General features: G+C 41.1%; 1 protein-coding gene across 7 annotated transcripts in view; it reads right to left on the minus strand.

The window, feature by feature from the left end:
• Tmem164 (transmembrane protein 164) overlaps positions 1-24,749 on the minus strand; it is a 165,917-nt gene that overhangs the window by 86,491 nt on the left and 54,677 nt on the right. For 5 of the 7 annotated variants that reach the window (XM_035449890.1, XM_027433589.2, XM_027433593.2 and 2 more), the window contains one exon: positions 11,734-11,783. The exons of 1 other annotated variant lie outside the window; for it this stretch is intronic. Coding sequence is in view for 3 of the 6 variants with exons in the window: in XM_027433589.2 (XP_027289390.1) it covers positions 11,734-11,783 (50 nt within the window). In the remaining 3 variants the exon portion in view is untranslated. Of the gene's footprint in view, positions 1-11,733; positions 11,784-14,519; positions 14,557-24,749 lie in introns of those variants that run through there. One more of the 7 variants, XM_027433592.2, reaches the window with a different exon arrangement.

Consider the following 24,749-nt stretch of genomic DNA (forward strand, 5'->3'; position numbering starts at 1 on the left):
GGGGTATCAGTCTTGCAATGCCATGATCACATGTCAGGCTGTCCTAATTCTGACCCTACCCACCTCCACATTCCCTCACCTACCTTGGCTCACACCTGGCCTACAGTCCCCTCTCCATCCGGCAGCAGCGCACCTCTGCTATCTGCGGCACAGATGAAATTTCATCTCCTCTCGTTCAAAAGCCTCCAGGGACTGAGTCAGCAGATACTCATGATCAGATAATCTCACTTGCATCACAGCTCCTCTGCTTTCCATGTGCTCATGAAGATGAGCAGCTTTCAGAGCTTCAGAACTGAGGGTGGGGGGGGGGCACATCACAGGCTTCTAGAAGCAGAGGTTGTTGGTCAGCCCTCAGTCAGTCCCTTTTCTTACATAGGAATGGTGGAGGAATTTGTAACCATTCAAATTTCACAGCTTACAGACTTGGGGCTTGAGCCTCCCCGACTCTTGGTTCACATTTGGACAACCCATCACATTGAACAGCGGCTGTTCACAATGCAAGAAAACTGTCAGCTCATAACCCAAAGCTGGGAAAATCTTAGCTGTCATTCTCTTTTCCTTCCATTCCTTCTTCAAGGTATACCAAGAGAAGGAGCAAGTCCTAAAAGATCAGCTGCTCTAAGAAGCTGCTAGACCCTTGTGACATCTTCTAAAAACAAGCAACCAGCTGGCCAGAGCAACACAGTCCTGTAAGTCCCAGCAACTAGAGAGGCTGGGGGTGGAGGGTCACTCGAGCCCATGCCTTCAAGGGCAGTAAGACTCAGGGATGGATGGATGGATGGATGGATGGATGGATGGATGGATAGAAGCAAAGTACAGCCAGGGGAAAAAAACAAGCTGAAAATTACATCCACCTGTGGTGATAGGCTTCAGAGACCAGAAATGGGTGTAAAGGCATTCTACCATGTGATGACAACAGCACCTTTAGCCTAGCTAACAGACCCAATAAAGACAGAGAAACTCTGAAGCTGCTATTCGGCTCAGGACTTCAGTGCCCCCAGCCCTGAGGTCTTAGCCTTCCTCTAACGTCACAAAAGTAGTGGAAAATAGACCTGGATCTGCTGTTTTCCAGGAACAACATTAAACACACCAGAGCCCTGCTTCCCCAGCTCCTAACTCCTGAACAGATTGAAGAACGCAGCAGGAATTTAGGCTGTTCATAGGTGTTAATCAAACAGGGCAGCAAAGACTAGAACTGAGAGGTAGAGAATATCCTCTGAATGCCACCAAGAGAAAAGTAATAGCCTCAGAAGGGCAGTGCTATCCAGATATAAAAGCCCAGGTCTCCAGCCGATAAGGAAGAACCTTGACCTTGAACCTGTAGAAACAACAAGACTCCAGCTGGTGTCCGCTCTTTTATAGTGAGTCAATTGTGGTCAATAACTTAAGAACTAGGGTTTTCTAGCCATGGGAAAGGATGAGATCATCTAGGGGTAGTCTAACTACCAATTGTATTATAATCAGGACAGAGTGTCTGAGGGTTTTAAAAAATATTTTAATTATTGGGGAAGGGTGCATGGTTGCCATGGTGCATATTTGGAGGCCCGAGAACAACTTTTAGGAATTGGTTGTCTCCTTCCACCTGTATATGGGCTCCAGATATTGTACTCGAGTCATCAGACTTGTTCAGCAAGCACCTTTACCCACTGAGACATCTCAAAGGCACCTGTTTGCTTTTTAAGATGCCTCTGATATGAAGACTTGTGATAGTACCAGAAGTTTCCCAAAGAGAAAAATCCCCGTTCTGATGCTTATAAGACATGAAGACTAGTCCCAACCTTAATGACCATGGGATGGTGTCACCAGAAGCAACAGCAGCTTTCAAGAACCCTTTATCCCTCATCAAGGTATTCATTCCAAGGAGGCAAGAAATTGCATACTGCCATCTAATTAACAAGGCTACTGTTTTGTTTTACAGTCCAAACTACATTCCACCTCAGATGTGGACTCTGTATGTATGCTATCTAATTCTTCTAAAGTTAGGGTTAGCAAACTACGGTCCTGCTCTTCCATTGGTGGTGTGAGAAAATACCTATCGCTAAATTCAGTATATTAACTATTTTTACCTCTACAATTCAGCACTAAGTTTAGTGACATTGTACAACTATCACCAGCAGCAGTCCCAACAACTTTTGCATCTGGTCCTGCTGCTTACATAACTAACACTTTATTGGAACATAGCCATATTAATTCCTTTGCATATTTCTAGGCTCCTTTCTTGATATTAAAAGAACTTTGCTCAAGGACAGAGATTATGTTGTTATACACCATGAGCCCCTAAGGTCTAAAATGTTGCCACGTAGCCCTTTAATGTATGTATGTATATATGTATTTATGTATGTCACCCCAAACCAAAATATACACTAGGTATCTACTTTAAAATCCATGGCGAACAGCCACAAATATAGTCTCTCCCAACTTTCCATTCAAATAACTATAAGGAACCAAAAAAAGATCAAATTTCCCAAAATCAGTGAAAACCTTAAATGATGGTCAAACAGACTGACAGCCAGAATCTGCAAGAAATCTTTGTTAGTAATATGAGTGGTGCTAACTCGAGGGAAAAAAATCTGTGGGCAAGCCATGAAGCAGCTCCTAAAATCCTGAAAAGAAGATAGGAAGATCCTAAAGCCAGCTATGATCAGCCTCAAGGCTGGCAACCAGCAAATCAGACAGCTGTTCCTCCACAGCATGACTACTGCTTGAAGGTAATATTAGCAATTCCTGGAGCCCATCTATATCTATTTAGAGGCTCTAATCAATTCTACAAAGTCAAAACGGTAGAATAGGATCTGATTGGTGCTGACAAACTGCATACCGAGCAGGAAAGGCTTAACAAGAAAAACTCTGGGAGTTACACATTTGAGAGACTATGATGTTTTGCATACTTTATTTGTTCAGAATACCTGAGAGTTTAGTAGTTGGGACAGATAATCTGAATAGTTACTAGACTATGAGAAACGTGCTAAAAAGCTGTGTGCATTAATCTGCCAGCAAAGAATGGGGCTGAGAAGTGGTTCTAACCAATACTATAGGGAAGATAAAAATATTTAAAGGCAGTATACACAATCTGTCTTTGACAAACAACAGATCCTCCTTTGAATATGCATAGACATACAAAAAGCCAGCTCGGTTCCTATGAAAATGTCTGGCAGCACATGGGGAAACGCATATCATTCTAAAGACTTGGAGAAGCACAAACATCCAAATTTAGTGTAAGAACCAGAAAGGATTTTACAAAACTGAGTGCATCCTGAATAGTATGCAAGAAAACCTGGACTCCAGGAAGCAGGTATTTTTTAAGCCACCAGAATGAGGCACACTGGGAAGGAGAAACAACAAGCTGAGGCAAAGAGAGAACTCTGCAAAGTAAGGGAGAATGACAAAGAGTTACGTTTCATAGCAGGGGTGACAGAAAGCAAAACCAATCAAATTCCTGGGAAGGAAGCCAAATGTGAGTCTCCTGCAAACACACAGAGGAAAAGAGGTTACACGAGCAGTCCTTCAAAGGTTACAATTGAGAATTCTATCAATATAATATACCAAAGGAGGTCAAAGGGAAAAAGCACAAATGAACCACGCAACATCTTCTACCCAGAGAGCATCAGCTAAAGTCAACAGCTACCTATTGAGGTAGTTCAGTAGGGAGCACTTGCCTAGCATGTCCAAAGCCCTGGGTTCTAGTTCCAGCACCACGATAGATAGATAGATAGATAGATAGATAGATAGATAGATAGATAGATAGATAGATACATACATACATACATACATACATACATACATACATACACACATTGATAGATACATAGATAAATTCTTAATTTTTAAATTAACAACTTAACAAGATAATTGCTTCATATCATAAACACCTAACGTAAGCCAATAGCCAATGTAAGAATCAACTGAAGCCAATCATAAAAATACCCCCTTTGTACTGGCTGCTTTTGTGTGCCAACTTGACACAAACTAGAGTCATCAGGGGAAGGAGCCTCAGCTGAGGAAATGCCTCCATGAGATTCAGCTGTAAGGCATTTTCCCATTTAGTGATCAATGTGGAGAAGACCCAGCCCATTGTGGGTTCTATACGAAAGCAGGCTGGGCTGATGGTCTTGGGTTCTATAAGAAAACAGGTTGATTAAGACACAGGAGGCAAGCTAGTAGGCAGCACCCCTGCATAGCATCAGCTCCTGCCTCAGGGATCCTGTCCTGTATGAGCACCTGTCCTGACTTCCTTCAGTGCTGAACAGCAATGCTGAAGTGTAAGCCTAATAACCCTTTCCTCCCCAACTTGCTTTTTGGTCACCATTAAATGAAACACCAGAAGTATTTCCATTAAAATCAAAACCAAGATAAGGATTCTTACCAGTATGTGTATTATTTAAAATGGTGCCAGAAAATCTAGCCATTACAACTAGGCTTGAGCCAAAAAAGAAAATACAACAAACAAAAAACACCAAAAAACAAAACACAGTTTTGCTCTTTAAAACGAAGTAAAATTACCATTTGCAAATTGATATTTCCAAAATGATCCAAGGGTAACACATAAAAAATTATTATATAAATAAGAATTAAGCACAGTGGCCCAATATAAAACAAACATATAAAACACTGGAAATCTTTTCTATGACCCATGAGTAATAACAGAAGATACAATAAAAGATCATAAACTACAAACTGTTTTAAAATGACCTTGTTGAGAAATACACACACACACACACACACACACACACACACACACTGGGGAATATAAAACAAAATTTCAGGAAATTAAGAAATGAATTCCAGGAAGGGAAGGGAAGGGAGAAGGAAGGGGGAGGGGAGGGAAGGGAAGGGAAGGAGGAGGGAGAGGGAAGGGGGAGGGAGAGGGAAGGGGGAAGGAAGGGAGGAGGGGAAGGAAGGGGAGGGAAGGGAAGGGAAGGCAAGGGAAGGGAGAGTCATGTTTTATCTTGGCTGAAGAGACTCAATGTTGGGATGATGTCAGTGAATTTGTAGGATTAAAATATGTGCAGTCAAAAATCTTGGCAGGGTTTGGAAGAGAACCTGGGAAAAACATTTAAAGTTCACCTGAAACCAAAAAAAAAAAAAAAAAAAAACTAATCGAGAGTAGCTAGGAAAAAGAACTGTAGCTGACACAGTAGACTAAGAGGACAAAGAGAAATCCCATCTGCCCATCTGCCTACCTGTTGTTACAAACCCAAGACTATGAAGCTGGGGCCTTAACCTGTCCCTTTGCCCACCCAATGAAGGCCGTGATACTCTGTGGCACTCTTTGCATCAAGAAACTTCTTGTGTGGCTAGAAAGCTAGCTCAGCAGTGAAGAGCACCGGCTGCTCTTGTAGAGAATATGGGTTCAATTCCCAGCACCTACATGGTGGCTCACAACTGTCCATAACTATGGGTCCAGGGGCTCTGACACCCTCTTCTGACTTCCTTGGGCACCAAGCACACATGTGGTGCATAGACATATAAAAGGCAAGTTTCCCAGACACATAAAATAAAATACTAAGAAGAAATTTTTAATAAGAATATGAAGCTGGGTTAAAACCCAACAGAGATGAACAGAATAGTAAAACACACCCCTGAGCTAATTCCTAGCACATACAAGAACTTACTAAAGTGTGTTGATGACCTTAAAGAATCCTTTGCTAGGTGTGATAGCATATAACCTATAATCCTCATACTGGGAAAGCACAGTCAGGAAGATCAGGAATTAAAGTCCAGCCTCTGCTACATGAGATCCTCTGCCAAAATAAATGAATAATAAACACAGGCATAAGAAAACGACTCAGGGAAAAATAGAAGCTATAGGCCCATTTCACCATATTCATAGAATGAATTTTAAATGACCATATCAAATATTTTTTAAAAGTGTAACACTGGATTTTCTAGCTAATAAGAAAAAGTCTGTTCAGGCATAAAAATACAGGAAGAAAGCTGGTTGTGGTAGTGTATTTGGGAGAATGAAACAGGAGAACCAAGAGTTCCAGGACAAACTGGGATACAGTCTATTTCAAGCCAATCTGGCCTACAGGATGAGACCCTGTCTCAAATAATTACATACATATATATGTACATACAAATACTAATGGTCTAGAGGAAGGAGTAATCAACTTGACCAAGAAAAATGCAAAACTGATGTATAACACTTCATTAAAAAGTTAAAAGGTGCAGGGTATGTGGTGCATGTTTTTAATCCCAGCAATTACAAGGATTTCTGTGAGTATGAGGCCATCAGGAGCTACATAATATGGCCCTGTCTCAAAATAATGTTAAAACATAAGCCAGGCATGGTAGTAAATGCTGTAATCCCAGCACTGAGGGGGCTGAAGCAGGATGATCTCAAATTCAAGTCCAGCCTGGGCTACATAGTGACTTGCAGACTAATCAGAGATACATATCAAGACCTGTCTAAAACTTCAAAAACCGTACTGGAGAGATTGCTCAGTGAGTTTGCAGCTCTTGCAGAGGTCCCGGCACACATGTCAGGAGGCTCAGGGATGTATGGAACTGTACTGCCTGTAACGCCAGCTCCTGGAGATCTGACACCTTCTTTAGACCTCTTGTATACATATGCACATACATACACACAAATATGTATAGAAAAATAAGCCCTCTTTTGAGATTAACAGCAAAAGTACTAAAAGGCAAAAGGAGTATTAACTGCAAAAACAAAAAACTTGTAGACTTCATATCTATGTAAGTTATTCAACTAAGAAATATCCCTATCTAAAACTAAAAGCATGAATTGATAGTCCACAGAAGAACTTATACAAATGGATAAGGAAAATATGAGAATAAATGTAATATGTATTATACAGCTGAAATCTGCTATAATAAAGAAGAAAAAAACCCTGAGATAAAGGGTTGAGAAAAAAAGTAAAGAAGAACTCATAGTGAGATGTTTTGGAGAGCTGAAGGACTTCCTGGCTACTCCAACACAGCTCTCTTGCCTCTCCTTTTCTTTATCAAAAGGAAAAGGAAATATTTTTTTCTTTTTCCTTCCTTTCTTTCTTTCTTTCTTTCTTTCTTTCTTTCTTTCTTTCTTTCTTTCTTTCTTTTTGAGACAGGGTTTCTCTGTGTAGCCCTGGCTGACCTGGAACTCACCCTGTAGACCACGCTAGGCTCGAACTCAGAAACCTTCCTGCCTCTGCCCCCTGAGTGATCAAAGGTGTGTGCCACCCCACCCTACCCAACCACACCTGGGTTTCAAAAGGAAACCTTATTTATTAAGACTGAGGGTTTGGGAAGATTGTGCATGCCTTTAATCCCAGTGCAGTAGCTGATGAATCTGTATGAGTTGCAGGCCAGTCAGGGATACACAGAGGAGCTGCAAGGGGAAGAAAGAACTAGGGAGGGGGAAGACCAAAGTTCAGATAATATGACAGGGTACGTTCCCTAATGGTGACTGAGACAGGTAACTTACTTGAAAGTTGGAGTACTTCAACGCTTACTTCCTCTCTAGATTGTTTGTTTGTTTTTTAACACTGCATACAATGTAAACACTCTGTAAACGTGTTATACTATAGTGGTTAGGGGATAATGACAAGAAAAAAAAAGCCTCCTGTTAGAACAGATGCAATTTGAAAAGAAACAGACAAACCTTTCAGTGTGCAGTTGGTTGAATCTGGAGAGGTGGGAACTCAACCCAAAGGGCAGAATGTATTTATTTTAGTCAAACCTGAATGGGAACAAGGTATTCTACAGGGTGCCCACAGAAAGTACTGGGAGACTGCTCTTAAGGAAAAAGCCACTCTAAGCAGCCAGATGAGGAAAGGAAAGTGGCTCCAATTCAAAGAGATAGAGAACAGTCTCACGTGTACAAATACAACAAACAATGCTGGAGCTGCTAGCTGAGTGCCCATCCACAAAGGAGTGCCAAGAAACATGAAGATAAGGGGCTTTCAGAAGCAGAAAGCTACCCGGCTGGAGTTCCAGAAGTTGGTGATATTAGAGTTCATAAGACCACCATGCCCAAGGTTGCTGTGGGCCAAGGAGAAATCCTGCCAATTCTAGCTCTACATCTAAGATACATGGTTTCTACTGAGGCAGCCCTTCTGGCAGCAGGCTATAGCAGCAGCACTTAGCAAGTCCCATGTCCACAGAGGTGCACATAAATGAAATCATCAGGACCCAGCTGGAACACTGGCAAACTATCACGGTGAAACAGACCGTGAGATCCCTGGAGAGAATCCTGCCCCTTCTCCGCCCCCAAAAGAACTGTCAGGCCCAAACCAGCATGGAGCAGTGCAGCCTGCTGTACACATCATAACCCCTTTCCTTCAGGGACTGGACATGTCTCTGCAAAGAAAATGCCAAGCTCTGTTTAGCTGGGAAGCTAGCAAACTTGCACAGGACTGGTATAGCAAGGCACCAGTGGAGAAATAAGAAATGGGTAGGTAGGTAGTCCTCCTCAGCGAGCCCAGAGCAGAGCCCATGGGTGTGCACTGAGATGTAAGGACTGTTAAATAGCACAGGCTCATGGTTTTAACACTTAAAAGGAAGATTGAAAAGAAGATTGAAAATCCAAGACTTCAGTCTACATAGCAATCAAAACTCAATAATGTACTTGCTGAGCAAATTTAAGTACAGAAGAGACAACAGAAAGCATACACGATGAAGGTCAAGAAACGAAACTTAAGTACACAAGGAAGGGTTCTTCAAATGACAAGAGTACTGCATACTCACCCAAACTTATGGCAATAAATCTCAAGATACAGAATAAGTAGATAGCCTCCTAACAAATATAAATGACCAAAATTAAAGCCAAAAGATTTGAACAGATTGGTTTCCACAGAAGAAGACATTGCAAAGGTAGGATGGCTCCACCTAATGAAAAAAATACCAAGTCCAGATGTACTTTACAAGGGAGTTTCATCAGACCTTCAAAGGACACATAATTTCTAAGTGTAATTTTTAAAGTATTATGGGCCAAAGAAAAAGAAGAAATACTCTATACTATGTTACCCATCTTATCTTTAATCTTCAAATCTAATGGAAAAAACACAAAAGATTTCAGTCTCATGAATACTGAAGATACAGTCTAAACAAAGTACTGATGAACAGAATTCAGCTTTGTATCAAAATAATAACATACTGTGATTAGCAGGCTTACTTCAGTAAATTCAGAAATCCTATCAACATAATTCATTGCATTGACAAACGAGAGTATAGTTCAGTAGCACAGAACTTGACTAATGTGTTTCAGGAAAGAAAAGAAAAAAACTTAGAGCAAACTTTCAAACTCACACAGACACCATTAATATATAGTAACCACTCCTGTAAGCAAATGTGAAAACACAAAACTGAGAACTTAAAGCCAAATAAACAAATGCCAGTAGCAAGTGTAAAAGAACACAGAAAACATTTTGACCTTAAAAATCTTTAAGCTAACATGATTTCTATTTAGTTATCTGAATTTCTACAAAACGCAACAAAAACGTAAGTATTGAAAAGAGAGAAGAAAATGAAATTTACCAGAAATAATAGGAGAATCTGTGTAATAGCTGGACATAAGATAAATATTCATAAACATCAATAATTATTTTCCTTGATAGCAAACAGCACTTAGCAATGAAGATGAGAAAGGTATTTGAGCCCCAGCAGAAGAAAAGCTATTAATTCTTGAGAAATGCATCAAAAAGGAGCATAGAATAGATAAGAAGAAAATAATAGATCTAATTAACACAAAATCAGATGGGAACATGCAAAGAAATACAATTTCTTAGCTAAAAAGAACTACATAATTAAAAAGTTAAACACAAAGTAATGTGATTCTAATTAGAATCCTAGTAGAACTGGATGGGAATATTGAGTAAACGGAAACTTTGAAATGTATAAATAGGAAAAATTGACAAGGCAGTGAGTGCTAAATGAATTTTAAAGTAATGCAATCAAGTGAATATGCTCTTGGTATACAATCCAATGGAACAGAACAGAGAATCAATAACTTGAGCCTAGTACATAAAGCATTTAATAGCTGACAATGATGAATGTTCAGTTTCCAGGAAAAAGCAGGGAGTATGTAATATACTGTTCTAGTACAACTGGTTATCCATCTTTGGTAAAGCAACTTTACATAGAATTGGAAATGAGGAAGTTAGAAAAATATCATGCAAGACATTCACATAGACACACAAAAATTGAAAGCAACAATATGGAAGCTTAGTACACACGAATGGTTATCTCAGCATTATGGAAAAAGGAAATATTCATTAATATGGAAATGCCAAGATAAATTGTGTATTTATGAAATATTATTGCAGCCTTCTGAAATAAGACTGATACAGTAGACTTTGATAGATTTCCATGAGATGTTGTTGAGTGAAAAAAACAGGATATATTAAAGAATAAAAACAAACAATTAACAAAACTTCTAAAAGCCACATGAGCTTGTCCATGCACATGGAGAAAGATACGTACTGGTTTAGTATATGGAGAGATAGTATGAGTTAGGGGCCAAGCAAAAAGAAATTGCAAAGGACCACTATGAAATACTCCCGATTCTATATTTATGAATGAGTATAAAAATAAGTAAGTTAAATTTAATTGAGAAAATAAATAGTAAAATATTAGTAAACAATGTGATTTTACTTATCAAAAAAGAAAGGCAATAACTTGAAATTATCTCTTGGGGGTAGGAGGGAGATGGTGTGCATTTTTTTTTTGATGAAATTGTTGCTTTCATCCTAATGAAATAAAATCAATAAATGTTGCTTTAAAAACATTACACTTAATAATTGAGCTCATTTTGAAAAGGCAAGGGAGGGAAGTGAGGTTAAATAGCCCTTTTCTGTGGGAGCTGTCCATATAAAATATATAAAGTCAGGATCCATTACCCCTCACCCGGAAGAAAGTTACTCACCTTAGGCAAGAGACTAAGTGGCTATTCTGAGGAGCTGTTTGCAGCGGCAAATGGGGTAGTTTTCCCCCTACCTAACACTCTAATGACTTAAGTAAATCAGAAAGCCATTTACTCTACTCTCAACTATCCAAGCATCTGCTAGGCCTATTACTTCCTGTTCCCTCCCTCTGGCCATTTCACTATTCACAAACAGCTCCAACATTGGGATTGGGGGGGAAGAGAAAATTAATTCAGCCCATTTACCTTCTCACTAGCAACTCTAAAGGTCTGGTGAGGGAGATGATCACAACTGATGGCGAAAATGAGGGTTCTGGGACTTTGACTAATTTAAGTAAACTTGCCTTCAGAGAAACATGTCTGCTTGCAGTATATTTTAATGGAACTGATGTTTGCTGATATTTTAAAGGAAGTCAGGATTTACAGAGCTAAGGTTGTGGCTCAGTGGCAGAACATTGTTCAATTTCCAGAATCCCTGTCACTTCATTTTGCACCTGAAGGAAAAATGGCCATTAAGACACAGGCCTTCAATACCACATCATCAGTGAAGAGATCGTTAGGGGAGACTATGGAATAAAGCTAGGTGCCACCCCAGCAGCTCTCAAGAGTAGCCTCCATAGGACAACAAGCTGCCAAGCCACCCTGCTTTAGTTGTGTAATCCCAATGACTGGTTCAGTAGGATTTGCCAGAGCTCAAAAACAACTACAACCCACATACAACACGTACATGGACCCCTACAGATGTTCATTCCTTATGAAAGTCCAGAGAACCAAGCAGTACAATTCCAGGAGGTTGACACCACACTGTCCCCTATCATCAAGTGGAAAGAACCTGCAAAGGAAGGGCCATGGAGCAAAACACAATTTTCTCTTACTTGAAGATGACGATAGCTCCGGGACATGGAGGGCAGGCCAGGAGGAAGATCTGCAATTGAAAAATTAAGAATGGTTAGTGAGGAAAACACTGAGCATGGTGACTCGGTGTTACTTTAATAATAATAACATTTAAAAAAAAAACTTCCACACAAAAATGTAATATAAAAAGTTAGAAAAGTAAAATTTGTATGTTGTGTTGGTTAAAATTTGTCTAGTTACAAGGCAAATGGATAGTTTACCAGAATACATTTGTATTTTCGTGTGTGGGGGGGGGAGGGAGAGGGAGAGAGAGAGAGAGAGAGAGAGAGAGAGAGAGAGAGAGAGAGAGAGAGAGAGATGGTTTTTCAGTGCTTTAACTTCAATATGCCATAAGTAGCCAGTCTTTGAAGCTTTAACCCAGGGCAGGTAAAAATAGATTGTGGCATGGAAGATGCGCACACATGCCATCAGGGTTGCCTCGCATGAGGGTAGGTGCACTTGTCAATACTCAGAACTGCCAAAGCTAGCACATGAAAATACAGGGCACCAAGTCCAATTGCGATCCCAGAGAAACAGTAACTAATGGCTTGTGTAAGTAGGCTGCAAGTGTTGCATTAAGCACATTTCTGTTATGCTTTGTGTTTATCTGAAAATTGGATGTACTTGGGGACCCCGAATTTTCCCACAACTCCAACAAACTGCCACCCTAGACTCTAAACCCCACTGGACTTTTTTTCCTGCAAATCAACCTAGGTAACTTCTTAAGGTCCTGTTATCATGACAGGCAAAAATGCAAACCAAAAGAATCTGTCATTCTAAGAGACCAATCAGCTGGCTGCTCTTGGGTGTGACACAGGCCTGGACTACAGCCTCTGCAGACCTGCAGTAGTTTGGCCTTTACCCATATGGTGGTCTTCAACTGTCATCAAGGACAGAACATCCTTTGCAAAACTTACTAAATATGCAAATTTCTGGCTTCCCACACAAAGCATTCTGACTCTGCAAACCTGGAGCCCCATCACCACCACTTCTGCATGCTGAATAAAACTTCCAGTTGGAATGAGATCAGCCATTCCTGGTAGCCTCACATGCTATGTGTGTGCTCTTGGACCCTGAGAGTCAAAGAGACATGGGAATGAGGATTAACTAATGCCTAACCCTTATGTTTGCAGGGTTCCTTGACCTAAACTGATTTGGTTTTGCGGTTTTAAAAACTCATTGATAGCTGTCGCTGTCATGGTGAAAGCTCTGGTGATTTCCATTATGGACTTGTCCACTTTGCTGAGTGTGCGTGCTTTGGCATCTTGGTCCTCCATTCTCTGAGGACTCTATAGTGAGAAGAATAGTTGTACCACAGGGAAGACATCTGCCTGGCAGCTAGAATCCCTGCTAAGAGGAAAAGAAGGGAGTATGGAAAAGAGGAAGTGTCTCAGGAAGAATAGCAGCGGCAGTCCATCATCCATGATCAGGGAACCCATCCAAGGAAAGAGTCATCTAGCATCACCCATCCCCATGCTTTTCCCATGTGGGTCCATTTGATTGAAGTGCAAACTCAATGATAATTTCAGGTCCACAATCCTCTATTGGTAAACCCCAATTCCAAAAGGCTCTAAAACAGAAAACGTTCAAAGCATAACTTGAATGGAGGTAAATCTCACTTTATTTGTGGAGAATTTTCACGATTTCCCACAGAAATAAGATGTATTTCATTGTGTGGGGGTGCATTCCCAGACCTCACTGGGAGTACATGTGAAATACTCTTACCATCCACTGGGTTGCCTTTCTAAAATACCAAAACAGTGGATTGCTGAACTACAACTAACTCTACTGGTGTGAATAAGGATCATGTACTTGAAATTTTGGTTCTGCAAATATTAGTTCCTCCTCACACCCTAGCCTAGCCCTCAGGAGCAGTCCAAGAAAGAGCTCACGGAAGCTGGTGTTCTTTACCCCAGACACAGCAGGAAGGTTACTTACCTTAGGCAAAGGACCAAGTTGGAGGCTGCACATATACTTACGCAGCATCAGGCCCACCAAAGCCTACACTTTTGAAGCTACAGTACAGAAAGGAAACGGGCTACCAACAACCTTGGAAAGGTCTCCAGTTAATCGGGAATACCCCCAGCGAGTCATGCCAGCAGCCCGAGTTTCTAAAATACCCAGACACTTGCAACGTGCCAAACAGAAAGTTAAAAGGCAACACTGGGGCTCACAATGAATAAAGTCTTACTTTTTTACGTCGGTAGCCAAGAGGGTCAAACACATAACTGTTTAGCTGGTTCTGTACTTCCCTTCAGCAGATATTCAGGAAGCCACTCTAAGGATTAAGCCTCCAGTTCCAACCCACTCCATTCTCCAGTTAGCCTCCACCACTTACAGAGATAGCTAGCTAGTCTAGGCTTGAGTCTACATGAACTTACCAACAGTTACTTTCACAGGGCTAAAACATTCTAGTTGACATTCTGGCCTTTCTCACCTTGCCTGTCTATGCCTATCACCATGATAGAGAACTTTTTTGCCAAGCAATCTTTGAATCCAATACAGTGAATAAACTAGCAAGAAAAGAAAGAAAGAAACCCACCTCAATAATCAAAACATTCATTTCTAGGTAACCCACAGCCTCTTTCTGAAATTGAACCTCTGCTTAGTCAGGCTAAGGTCACAACTATAATGATTCCTAGTTGATCATGCATTGTAAAAATGTTTGAACTCATCAGCCCATGGATTCCCAGCTTTGCTTTGCCTTTCTTTGCTTCCTTTATTGGGTGGCTTTGCCACCTCCAACTTTTGATCGCCTATGTTTTACCTTGGTAGAAGGAAAACTAAAGCATCTCCTGAGCTGCAAACAGTAGAAGAGGACATCTAGAAGTACAAACAAAGAAGATGAGAGATGAGAATAGATGCCACCATATCCCAGCACCCATTTGGTCCTTTCTATCTACGTTCCAAGCTGCCCAGCACAGCCCCTGAAGCAACGAGCTAAAACAGGGAGCAAGCAGAATGGTGCTACAGAGAACTGACACATCCCATCGGCGGTGGGGGCCATGTTATTTAACCTCATTTCACAGATGAAGAAACTGAGAGAGAAAAGTTCTCACAAGCATTTCCGATGAAACCCCAATTCAATGTACCTGACACCTCACACTCATAAACCAGGCCACAAAGGCTTCTCATCCCACTGGAGCTCTGCCCATTCACTGCAGAGCATACACACGGCTTTATGCCAGTACTACCAAACATTCATGAGATCTATTTTCTACACCATGAGACATCGCAAAACACACCCAACAGGGCAGCACGTCACACAGACCCAGCAATGCCCACACAAGTTCATTTGAGCTCAAACTCCTATCTCAGCCCCAGGTCTGGTGGGTACACGTGATTTGCAAAACTCAGTCTTTATAAGACTTGTCATATAAGGCTAGTCATTCCTGGGGAAAAAAATGTCCAGATGCTATTGAAAACCAGTCACAATTCCCTAGGGGAAAACCCATATAAGTCCAAGGTCGCCCAGTCCAGAAAATGGTACAAACTCTTTCCAGCTACCCGGTTGTGTCTTAATTCATCTCCTACCTGTGAATCATTGTGGTTCCAGGCCCCCACCTTGCCTCCCACCCTCTCAGCCATCACTTGTCCTATTCCCTATTCCTGTCCTCAGTCATACTGGCCCCAAGTTTACCAAAGACCATCCTCCTAAATGAGCTGCTCCCCCAGTTAAGCACTGAAGGGATATGGTTGAACCACATAAAATGGAAATTGAGAGTAAGAGGCACAAGAGATTGGCGTGGAGCCTAGCACACCCGCGTCAAGGTCGTAGGCCTCTGGCTCCGGTTTTCCTGGTCGCACTTCTGATGAAGACACCCAGATACCTAGGGATTCCCAAGGACAAGTGCTTATGAGAGTCACTTACCATAAGGAAGATCACATTCCTGGGTTGCACAAAGTCTATCTGAAGTTCGACTCACTCCTGCTCATACCTTTGTAGACTCATCACTTCTCTCTGGACCACTGTGACCATCTCTTCCATACGTACCACCACCAGGCCCAATGTTACAAGAAGGATCTATCTAAAATGCTACTCGGCTGTGCTATTTTAAATCCTCCCAAGACTGGCCAATACTTAAAGAAAAGCACAGCAGATAAAACATCTGTGTTCCAGGCTTCATCTATCATGTAAACATGCACAATGCCAACTGTACCCTGAACATATAATAGGCTGCTCAATGTGCTTCTATGGCTTCATTTCTTTGTTCACTTAAAAAATACTATTTAAATGTATAGTAGAGTGTGGCTATTTTGCCTGCATGTATGTCTGTGCATCACATGGATGCAGCACTCAAGGAGGCCAGAGGTTGGCATCAGATCCCTGGAATCTGGAGTTACAGACAGGTTGTGAGCCATCATGTGGGTGCTGGGACTTGAACCTGGTCTTCTGCAAGAGCAGCCAGTGCTCTTAACCACAGAGCCAGCCCCATCTACAGCTTAATCCCTAACAGCCTCACCTTACTCAGTGAACATGCAATAATTTACCAAGTTCCTTTACCATTTCCTTAGTCCAGTTATAGAAGACTTTCTGGGTCCAAGGAAACACAAATAGTTACCCCTACCTATCCATGAGGAATTAGTTCCAAGACCCCTCTAGATCCCCACATCTGTGTATGTTCAAATCTATTATGGAAAATGCCATAGCATTTACATTTCAGCTATTTTTGTTTTCCTATATATTTTAATGATCTCTAAATTACTTATAATGCCTAATACAACATAAGTGCTATGTAAATATGTGTTAAACTATATCATTAGAGGGCTAATGTTAAGAAAAAGAACTGTGCCACAAATATTAAATACAAATGGAATTTTTAAAAAATAGTTTTGTCCTGCAGTTTGTTGATTCTTAGATATGGAACCAAAATATATGGAAAGCCTTAAGGCTTTTGATTTCATAATGATAAGCTGTGCTCTAAAAAAGTTATTTGGATTGATATTTCCTCTAGGCATATATAAGAATGTGTTTTCTTCTGTTGCATCCTAGTTAAATGGCAACTATCATTTTGAAAAGCTCTAAGAAACTTAAGTGGGTTGTTGTTGTTAATTTGCATGTTCCAGACAACCAAAAACGTTTAAACTGCTTTCTAACATGTTTATTAACTAGCTGTATTTCTTTGGGGGGATGTAGCCATCTTTGTACTTTCTCTATTGCAATATATGTGCTTCTGTTTTAGTGAGTCAGAAAAGCTATCTGTATATTAAAAGCATTTAGAACCTGGCAGGGCAATGCATACTTGTAATCCCAGCAGATGAGAGGATCAGGAGTTCAAGGTCAGCTTTAGCTATAGGAGCTCTTATCTCAAAAAAAAAAACCAAAGCACTGACTGTAGACTACACACACATTTATTGTAAACACGTTTTCCCTCTGTAACAACTCTACCTATAATAGTTTCTTGATGTATAGAAGCTTTTTTTTTTTTTTACCAGTATGCCATCAGATGTATACAGTATTTCCTTTATGGCTTCTATCTCTGATATCATGTTTTGAAGATCTTTTACAACCCCGGGATTATAAAATGGCTTACCTATTGCTTTCCTAATGCTTTTATGGCTTTAAAATCTACAACACCAGCCAGCTGTGCTAGCTCACAAAGAGAACCCCAGGATGTGAGAGACCTGAGACCGAAGGATAAGTTCCAGGCCAGTCTAGGTTACACAGTGAAGTTAAAGCCCATGGGACAAGACAGTGAAACTGGAGGTTTGAGTAAGATGTTCCCCATAGTTTTAGACATTTCAGCCCTTGGTCTCAGTTTGGTGGCACTGTCTGGGCAGATTTGGGAGGTGTGGCCTTGCTAGTGGAAGTGTGTCACTGGGGGCAGGCTTTTAGAGTAAAAATGCCTCATCTACTGCCAGTTCTATCTCTGCTTCCGGCTTATGGGTCAGGATGTAATACTTCTGCTTCCTGTGCTACCATTTTCTGACATCATGGATTCTTAATCCCCATGGAACAATAAGCCCAAATAAACTTTCTTCCATAAAGTCCCTTGATCGTGGTGTTTTATCACAGCAATAGAAAAGTAAATGATCCGGAAAAATGGACCCAAATCAATCAATCAATCAACTAATTGATTGAACTGCAACACCAAGAAACTGCAGTTGGTAGTCCTATTCACTATTCCAGAATGGCCTCCCAGGACACCTTTCCCTCCTTGTGGCTACTTCTGATTTATTGTGCAAATGCAGACACAACACCATTTCCCTAGGAAACCTTCTCCATATACATACCCACAGTTAAATGCTACTACCCAGTCCTCAAACCAGCTCTCTCAGCTTCCTTCTTTCTAAGAATTTACCATTGTGGTCAGTGTAAGAAGTTTACAAAGAAGCTTCCCTCGAAGCTAAATGAATGTGCATAAAGAGAAGTAAGTAAAGTCACTGACTTAAAGGACCGAACTGCAGCCTGCTTTCAATGATCACTGAAAAATTATCAGTGTTGGCTGGCCAACCACTGGGGTGAGGAATAAGGAGAGACGCAAAGGCGAAAGGCAAAGGCGTGTTTAGGTTTAGTGATGTCAATTTCTCACACAATGGCCACCCCCAGGCTCATAAACAATGTTTTCTGATCCAACTGGCAAATCCACCCAGATTAAAAGGCTGGGTGTTTTGTGTTTGGCTTTGACAGGGTCACACCAAGTAGCCCAGGTTAGCCTGTAACTCACAATCCTCCTGCCTCAGCCTGCTGGATGTTGGGATTACAGGCATGTACCACCTTGCTCTGCCATGCACAGGTTTTACAGTCCAGGCAGATGTGAATCGACATGCTGATTTTGACACTCACAAATCCTGTGGCCTTGGAAGAGAGAGAAGAGGGTTCTTTATCTGGAAAAATGGGACTGAAAACGGGACCTATGTCTCACAGGGTTTCAGGGAGGATCAAACAGGATAAAACAAGCAAAAGCATTTGGCCCAATGCCTAGCACAGAGCCGGCCCAAAATACAATGTAGCTGTAGACCTGATTTCTATAGAAACTCCATTCCTAGGGTAAACTACATCAGCAACAGTTTATATTAAACTTGCAATCCACTAGACTTCATTTGTTCTGATTTTATGCTCACATTAATAACATTCTGATATATGACTCGGCCTCCCTGTTCAGCTGCCTAAAGAGAGAAAATACTAAACCATTTAGGCTCAACTTCCTCATCGGTGAAATGGGGATTACAAGAAAACTATCTCATAGAGTAGGTGAGAGAATGGGATGTTGGATGACCGAGTGTCGTGGAAGGCATAACGTAAAGAATAAAGGAAGTGTGACTTACGGAGACTGTCCTTATTGGCTATCCCTTTCCCTTATCCCTGCACTGTAAATTCCACCAAAGCATATGGCAAGTTTTATTTCCTCCACAAGGCCTTCTCCACTAACTCCAGACACCTTCACACCCTCTTTTCCAAAATCCTATTATTGGATTTCATTTAATTTGGGGAAATTAAATGGCCTTTTATCATCGCACACAGTTGCACATAGTGGCATAGTAAATTGAAAGCTAGGATCTGATTATCAATGCTTTCAGACATATCTCAAATTGCCAGTGATGAGCAAGTCCACAGCAGCATAATGAAAGAAAGGTGGCCTCCCATGGATACCTTGCCAATATTTGCTACTGAACCTCCATTTCTAAATTTCTAAATGGAAAGAATAATGGCACTTAGCTTTGATGTCACAGCGTCAACTGCTGTTCCCATGTAGGTACCAAATTCTTTCTGGAGATTTCCATATGAATAGTATGCTGGCACCTCCAATACAGCATGCTTAAATATGAACTTGTTGCTTCCTTTCCCTGTCTACTCCACTTTAAAAAAAATGCAAGAGAAGGGCCTATATTTCCCTATGGCAGGTTTCCCATTAAGAAAGGTAGAAGCCAGGCGTTGGTGTCTCACGCCTTTAATCCCAGCACTTGGGAGGCAGAGGAAGGTGGATCTCTGTGAGTTCAAGGCCAGCCTGGTCTACAGAGCAAGTTCCAGGACAGCCTCCAACACAATACAGAGAAACCCTGTCTTGAAAAACCAAAAAGAAAGAAAGGAAGGAAGGAAGGAAGGTAGGAAGGAAGGAAGGAAGGAAGGAGAAAGAACGAAAGAAAGAGAAAGGTAGAAGAAATGAGAGAAACATAACAATTGCCAAGAGACCAACTGTTGTAGGCAAGAAACACTAAAAGTCACAATATTTAATAAGGAAAGTGCTACCATTTCTAAAGCAGTCATTTACAGTGGGGAAACCTGACAGAAACCACCCTAAGCAGAAAATCACATCTAGCATCGCATTAATAAGACGTCACCATGTACCTCTTGGTGTGACACAGAGAGCTAAGAATAGGCCATTTTTGTGATAATCTGACTTGAATTACATAATCCCAGTTGAAGCATAAAGAACTATCCACAGAAACTGGCCAGCACTCTCTAAAACTGCCAGGGTCACAAAAGGGACTGGAGAACTGTTGTGGCTTAGAGAAGACTAAAATAACAGGATAAAGAAAGGTAATATAAGGCTCTGGACTGGATCCTGAAGAAAAGGAAGTTCGTGGAAACACTGCTGGGACCTGAACAGAATGTCTAGCTTAGCTAATAATACTGGACCAACACTAACAGTGTTGACATTGTACTATAATTACACAAGATACTAGCACCTGGAGGAGCAGGGCGGCAGGGTGTACAGGACTGCTATCAGATATCTTTGCAACCTTTCTAGAAGTCACAATCATTTCAAGAAACAAAATTAAGAGCTGGGAGTGGAGGTGCATGTTTTTAATCTCAGCATTTGGGAGGCAGAAGCAGGTGGATCTCTGTGAGTTCGAGGCCAGCCTGGTCTACAGAGTGAGTTCCAAGACAGCCAGAACTACATAAAAGAGAGACCCTGTCTGAAGGATGAGGAAAAGGAGAAGGAGGCAGAAGAGGAGAAGGAGAAGGGAAGAAGGGAAGAAGGAAGGAGGAGGAATGAAGGGGGGAGAAAATTAAAAGACCCCGTGAGTCAATCACAACCCCTTCTCTTCACACCTCAGAGCTATTTCGACACCTCCTATCTTTCCGAACTGAATCCTCACATGCAGCCAATTCCTCAGGCTTGGCATCTTGCCACTTCAACCTTTTCACCATGTCTGGAGCCCATCCTCACTAGCTTTTCCTGGTTCCATCCACAAACGCTCACTCAGCCTGCAGTTTTCCTTGTTAAACTCTGGGTCTCCAACATCTCTTCCCTCTTTACCTTTGTTCAAAGGATTGTCACATTCCTACTCTTAAAACGGTATCTGAGCACACTACACTCCTTAAGACTTTCTGATGACAGATTTACGGCAGTCCTTATCACAATCCTAGGGACTGCCAAGAGTGACAGGCTAATTCTCAAATTCACATGACAATAACAGTCAAAACAGCCCTTAAAACAAGAGCAAGACTCACATTCCCTGGCTTCAAAACTCCACCCACCACCACAGGAACCAAAGTAGTGTGGTACCAACATCAATGGTAGGCATACCTACCTACCATGATGGGACAGAACTGAGTCTACCCTCTCAAATGATTTTGAAGGGAATGACATGACCATTAGAGGCAGAAAGCATACTCACTGTAGCAAATGATATGAGGCCACCGAGTTATGCACAAGCAAAAGAATGCCTTACCGTACAACCACAGACAATGCTTTACTCAACATCAAAGATCCAACTGTGATAGTCAAACTTATAAACTGTGTGAAAAACATAGGGATAAATCTTGATGACTTGGATTTGACAATGAACTCACAGATATGCCATCAAGACACAGTCACCAGGAAGAGAGCCCTCTGAGTCCTCACTCCTGGCTGAGGAGCTAGTTGCATATTCTTCAAATATAAGGCCACTGGTAGGTTGTCCATGTTCTACTGAAAAGCTCTACACCTTAAATGCATATGGGCAGTTCTAAAAGTGAGTCATGTGCTTAAAGCCAGGTTTGGTGGTGGTGCTTTCCTTTAATACAGCACTCAGGAGACAGAGGCAAGTGGTTGCCTCTGAACTTGAGGCAAGCCTGGTCTACATAGTGAGTTCTAGGTCAGTCAGAGATACATACATAGACTTTGTCTCCCCCCTCCCATAAAAGACATTATATGGGGAAAGAGAAATCAGGGGAACTGGAAGGAGTTGGAGGGGTAAGTGGGAAAGTGGATATGATCAAATACATTGAATACACATATGAATTTTTAAGATTTTATTTTAATATTTGGCAGGGAGGGGTAGTGCAGGTGCCCACAATGGCCAAAGGCATCAGATCCCCTGGAGGTGGAATTACAGGCAGTTGTGTACCACCTGAGACGGGTGTTAGGAGTTGAAGTCAGGTCTTCTACAAGAACAGTGTGCATTCTTAATCACTCAGCCATCTCTTCAGCTCCTAATCTTTTAAAAAAAACATTTATGTGTATGAGTATCTGTCTACACACATGTGCACCATGCATGTGCCTATGAGCATACAAGTCAGAAGAAGGCATCTGATTCCCTGGAGCTAGAGCTATGGATGGTCGAAAGTGGCTATGTGGATATTACAAACTGAACCGAGGTCCTCTAGAAGAGTAGGAGTGTTCTTCTGAGCCATCTCTCCAATCCCACATGGATGAAATTTTTCAAAGAGAAAGTTAAAATTATACTGAAAACATAGGAGACAACAGAAAACATAAAGTGGACTTTTAAAAACTAAAATATTTTGTACTTCATAGGGATATTGAGAAAGCAGACAGTTATGATGCTGCAAGCCATGCATCTAACGATGACCTTGTATTCCGGCCTTTAAAGCCCCTGCTGCTAACCCTAACGATCTGAGTTCAATCCCTGGAAGAAAAATGGTTGAAGGAGAGAACTGATTAACTGATTCCAGCAAGTTGTCCTTTGACCTTCACACATGTGTGTACATGTGTGGACATGCAAACACACATAAAGAAGTATGAGTTTTAAAAACAAATAACCCAATTTTAAAGGTAGACTAATAGCTCAGCAAGGTAGCATCGTGTCTATAATCCTAGCACCACAGAAACGGAGATGGGATTGCAAGTTTAAGGTCACCAAGGGATAATAGTGAGGCTATGTATCATAAAATAAAAAGTAGAAAGAAAATCAAAACTAGACAATGAGCTAAATATTTGAGTAGACATTTTCCCAAAGAAAATGTACAAATAGTCTATATATACATGAAAAGATGTTCAACGTCACTAGACATCAGGGAAATGCAAATAAAATTCACAAGGAGGTAACAATACCCACACAGGAGCAGAAATACAAACAAAGAGACTATTAGCACCGGGAAGGTGACCCAGCGGCCAGAGCCTCTATCAACTGTGAGGAGCTGTGTTCGGATCCTTGGAGCCTACATCAACCTGGATGTAGGAGTATGAATTTGTAATCCCAGCACACCTACAGAACAATGGGAAATCAGGACAGGATAATCCACAGAAGCTGGTAAACCAGCTAGCTCAGCCTATGCTGCAAGGAACAAGAATTGCTTTCCGCAAACAAGGTGGAAGGCAAGGACTGATACCCAAGGTTGTCCACGGACCTCCAAACAAGCAGTCATACCTGTATTCACATGCACATACACTTACTCACATAAATAAGCAGACACACACATGCATACACACATCATATAGATTTTTAATTGGTAATCCTTAGTTTTCAACAGAATATGGAGAAATCCAGGCCCTCCTACACTGTTAGTGGGGATATAATCTAGTGTGGCAATGTTAGAAAAACAGTTTTGACAATTCCACAAGAGGTTCAAAATAGTTATCATATGATCCAGCAATTCTACTTTATTAATTTTATCCTATTATTTTATGTATATGGGTGTTTTTGCTTACATGTATATTTGCTTACATGTATGTGTGGCGACCAAGGAGACCAGGAGATGGCATCAGATCCCCTAGAACTGCAGTCACAGATGGTTGTGAGCCTCTAAGTGGGTGCTGGGAATTGAACCTGGGTCCTCTGGAAGAGCAGCCAGTGCTCTTAACCTCTAAACCACTTCTCCAGCCTCCAAACCTACTTCTTTTTTCATTTATTATGTATATAGTGTTCTGCCGACATGTATGCCTGCATACCATAAGAGGGCGCCAGATCTCATTACAGATGGTTGTGAGTCACCATGAGGTTGCTAGGAATTGAACTCAGGAGCTCTGGAAGAGCAGCCAGTGCTCTTAACTGCTGAGCCATTTTTCCAGCCCACCTCCTACTTCTATAGCCAAGAGAAATGAGAACATATGCAGACCCAAAAGCTAATACATAGAGGTTAAAATAGTATTCATAAATGCCAAAAGGGAGGACTAATTACAATGCTCATCAATGAATAAAACGATACACAAAATGTGCACACCAGACAATATCACATTGACTTAAAAGGAATGAAGCACCAACGGATAGGCTACAACATGAATGAACCTTAATCGTCACAGCAGGGGCTGAAGGTGAGGCTCAGTGAAAAAGCTCTTTGCATGCATGAAACGAAGTGTTCCTCAGCACTGCAAAATTTAAAAAACCATGTAATTACAGACACACACACACACAGTGAAAAAGGCCACACAAAAAAGACATGTTATAGCTTTATTTATATGAAATGACTGAAATAGGCGAATCTATAGATTAAAAGGGTGGTACAGGAAGAAACTTCTTTAGGAAGTTAATGAAAATGTTCTAAACCTTATTACGTTAATGGTTACATATTCATATGAATGTATTAAAAAAAACCATTCAATTGTGTACTTTATTTAGCTATTCATTCATTTCTTTCTATTTGAGACAGGGTGCAACGATTGCAGCCCAGGCAGGCAATGAGCTCTCAATTCTCCTGCCTCAGCCTTCCAAATGCTGAGACTGCAGATGTACACCACCAGCATAAGTTCTCAAAGATATACTTCAAATGAGAGAATTATAGAGTGTACAAATATATCTCAATAAAGCTGTCTTTAAAACCCACAAACTTTGAATAGCTGCTTATTAGCTGGTGAATAAAGGCAAAGGCTTCCATTTAGCAATCAAGTTA

The sequence above is a fragment of the Cricetulus griseus genome, chromosome X (assembly GCF_003668045.3).
Source record: "Cricetulus griseus strain 17A/GY chromosome X, alternate assembly CriGri-PICRH-1.0, whole genome shotgun sequence".
Classification (NCBI taxonomy): domain Eukaryota; kingdom Metazoa; phylum Chordata; class Mammalia; order Rodentia; family Cricetidae; genus Cricetulus; species Cricetulus griseus.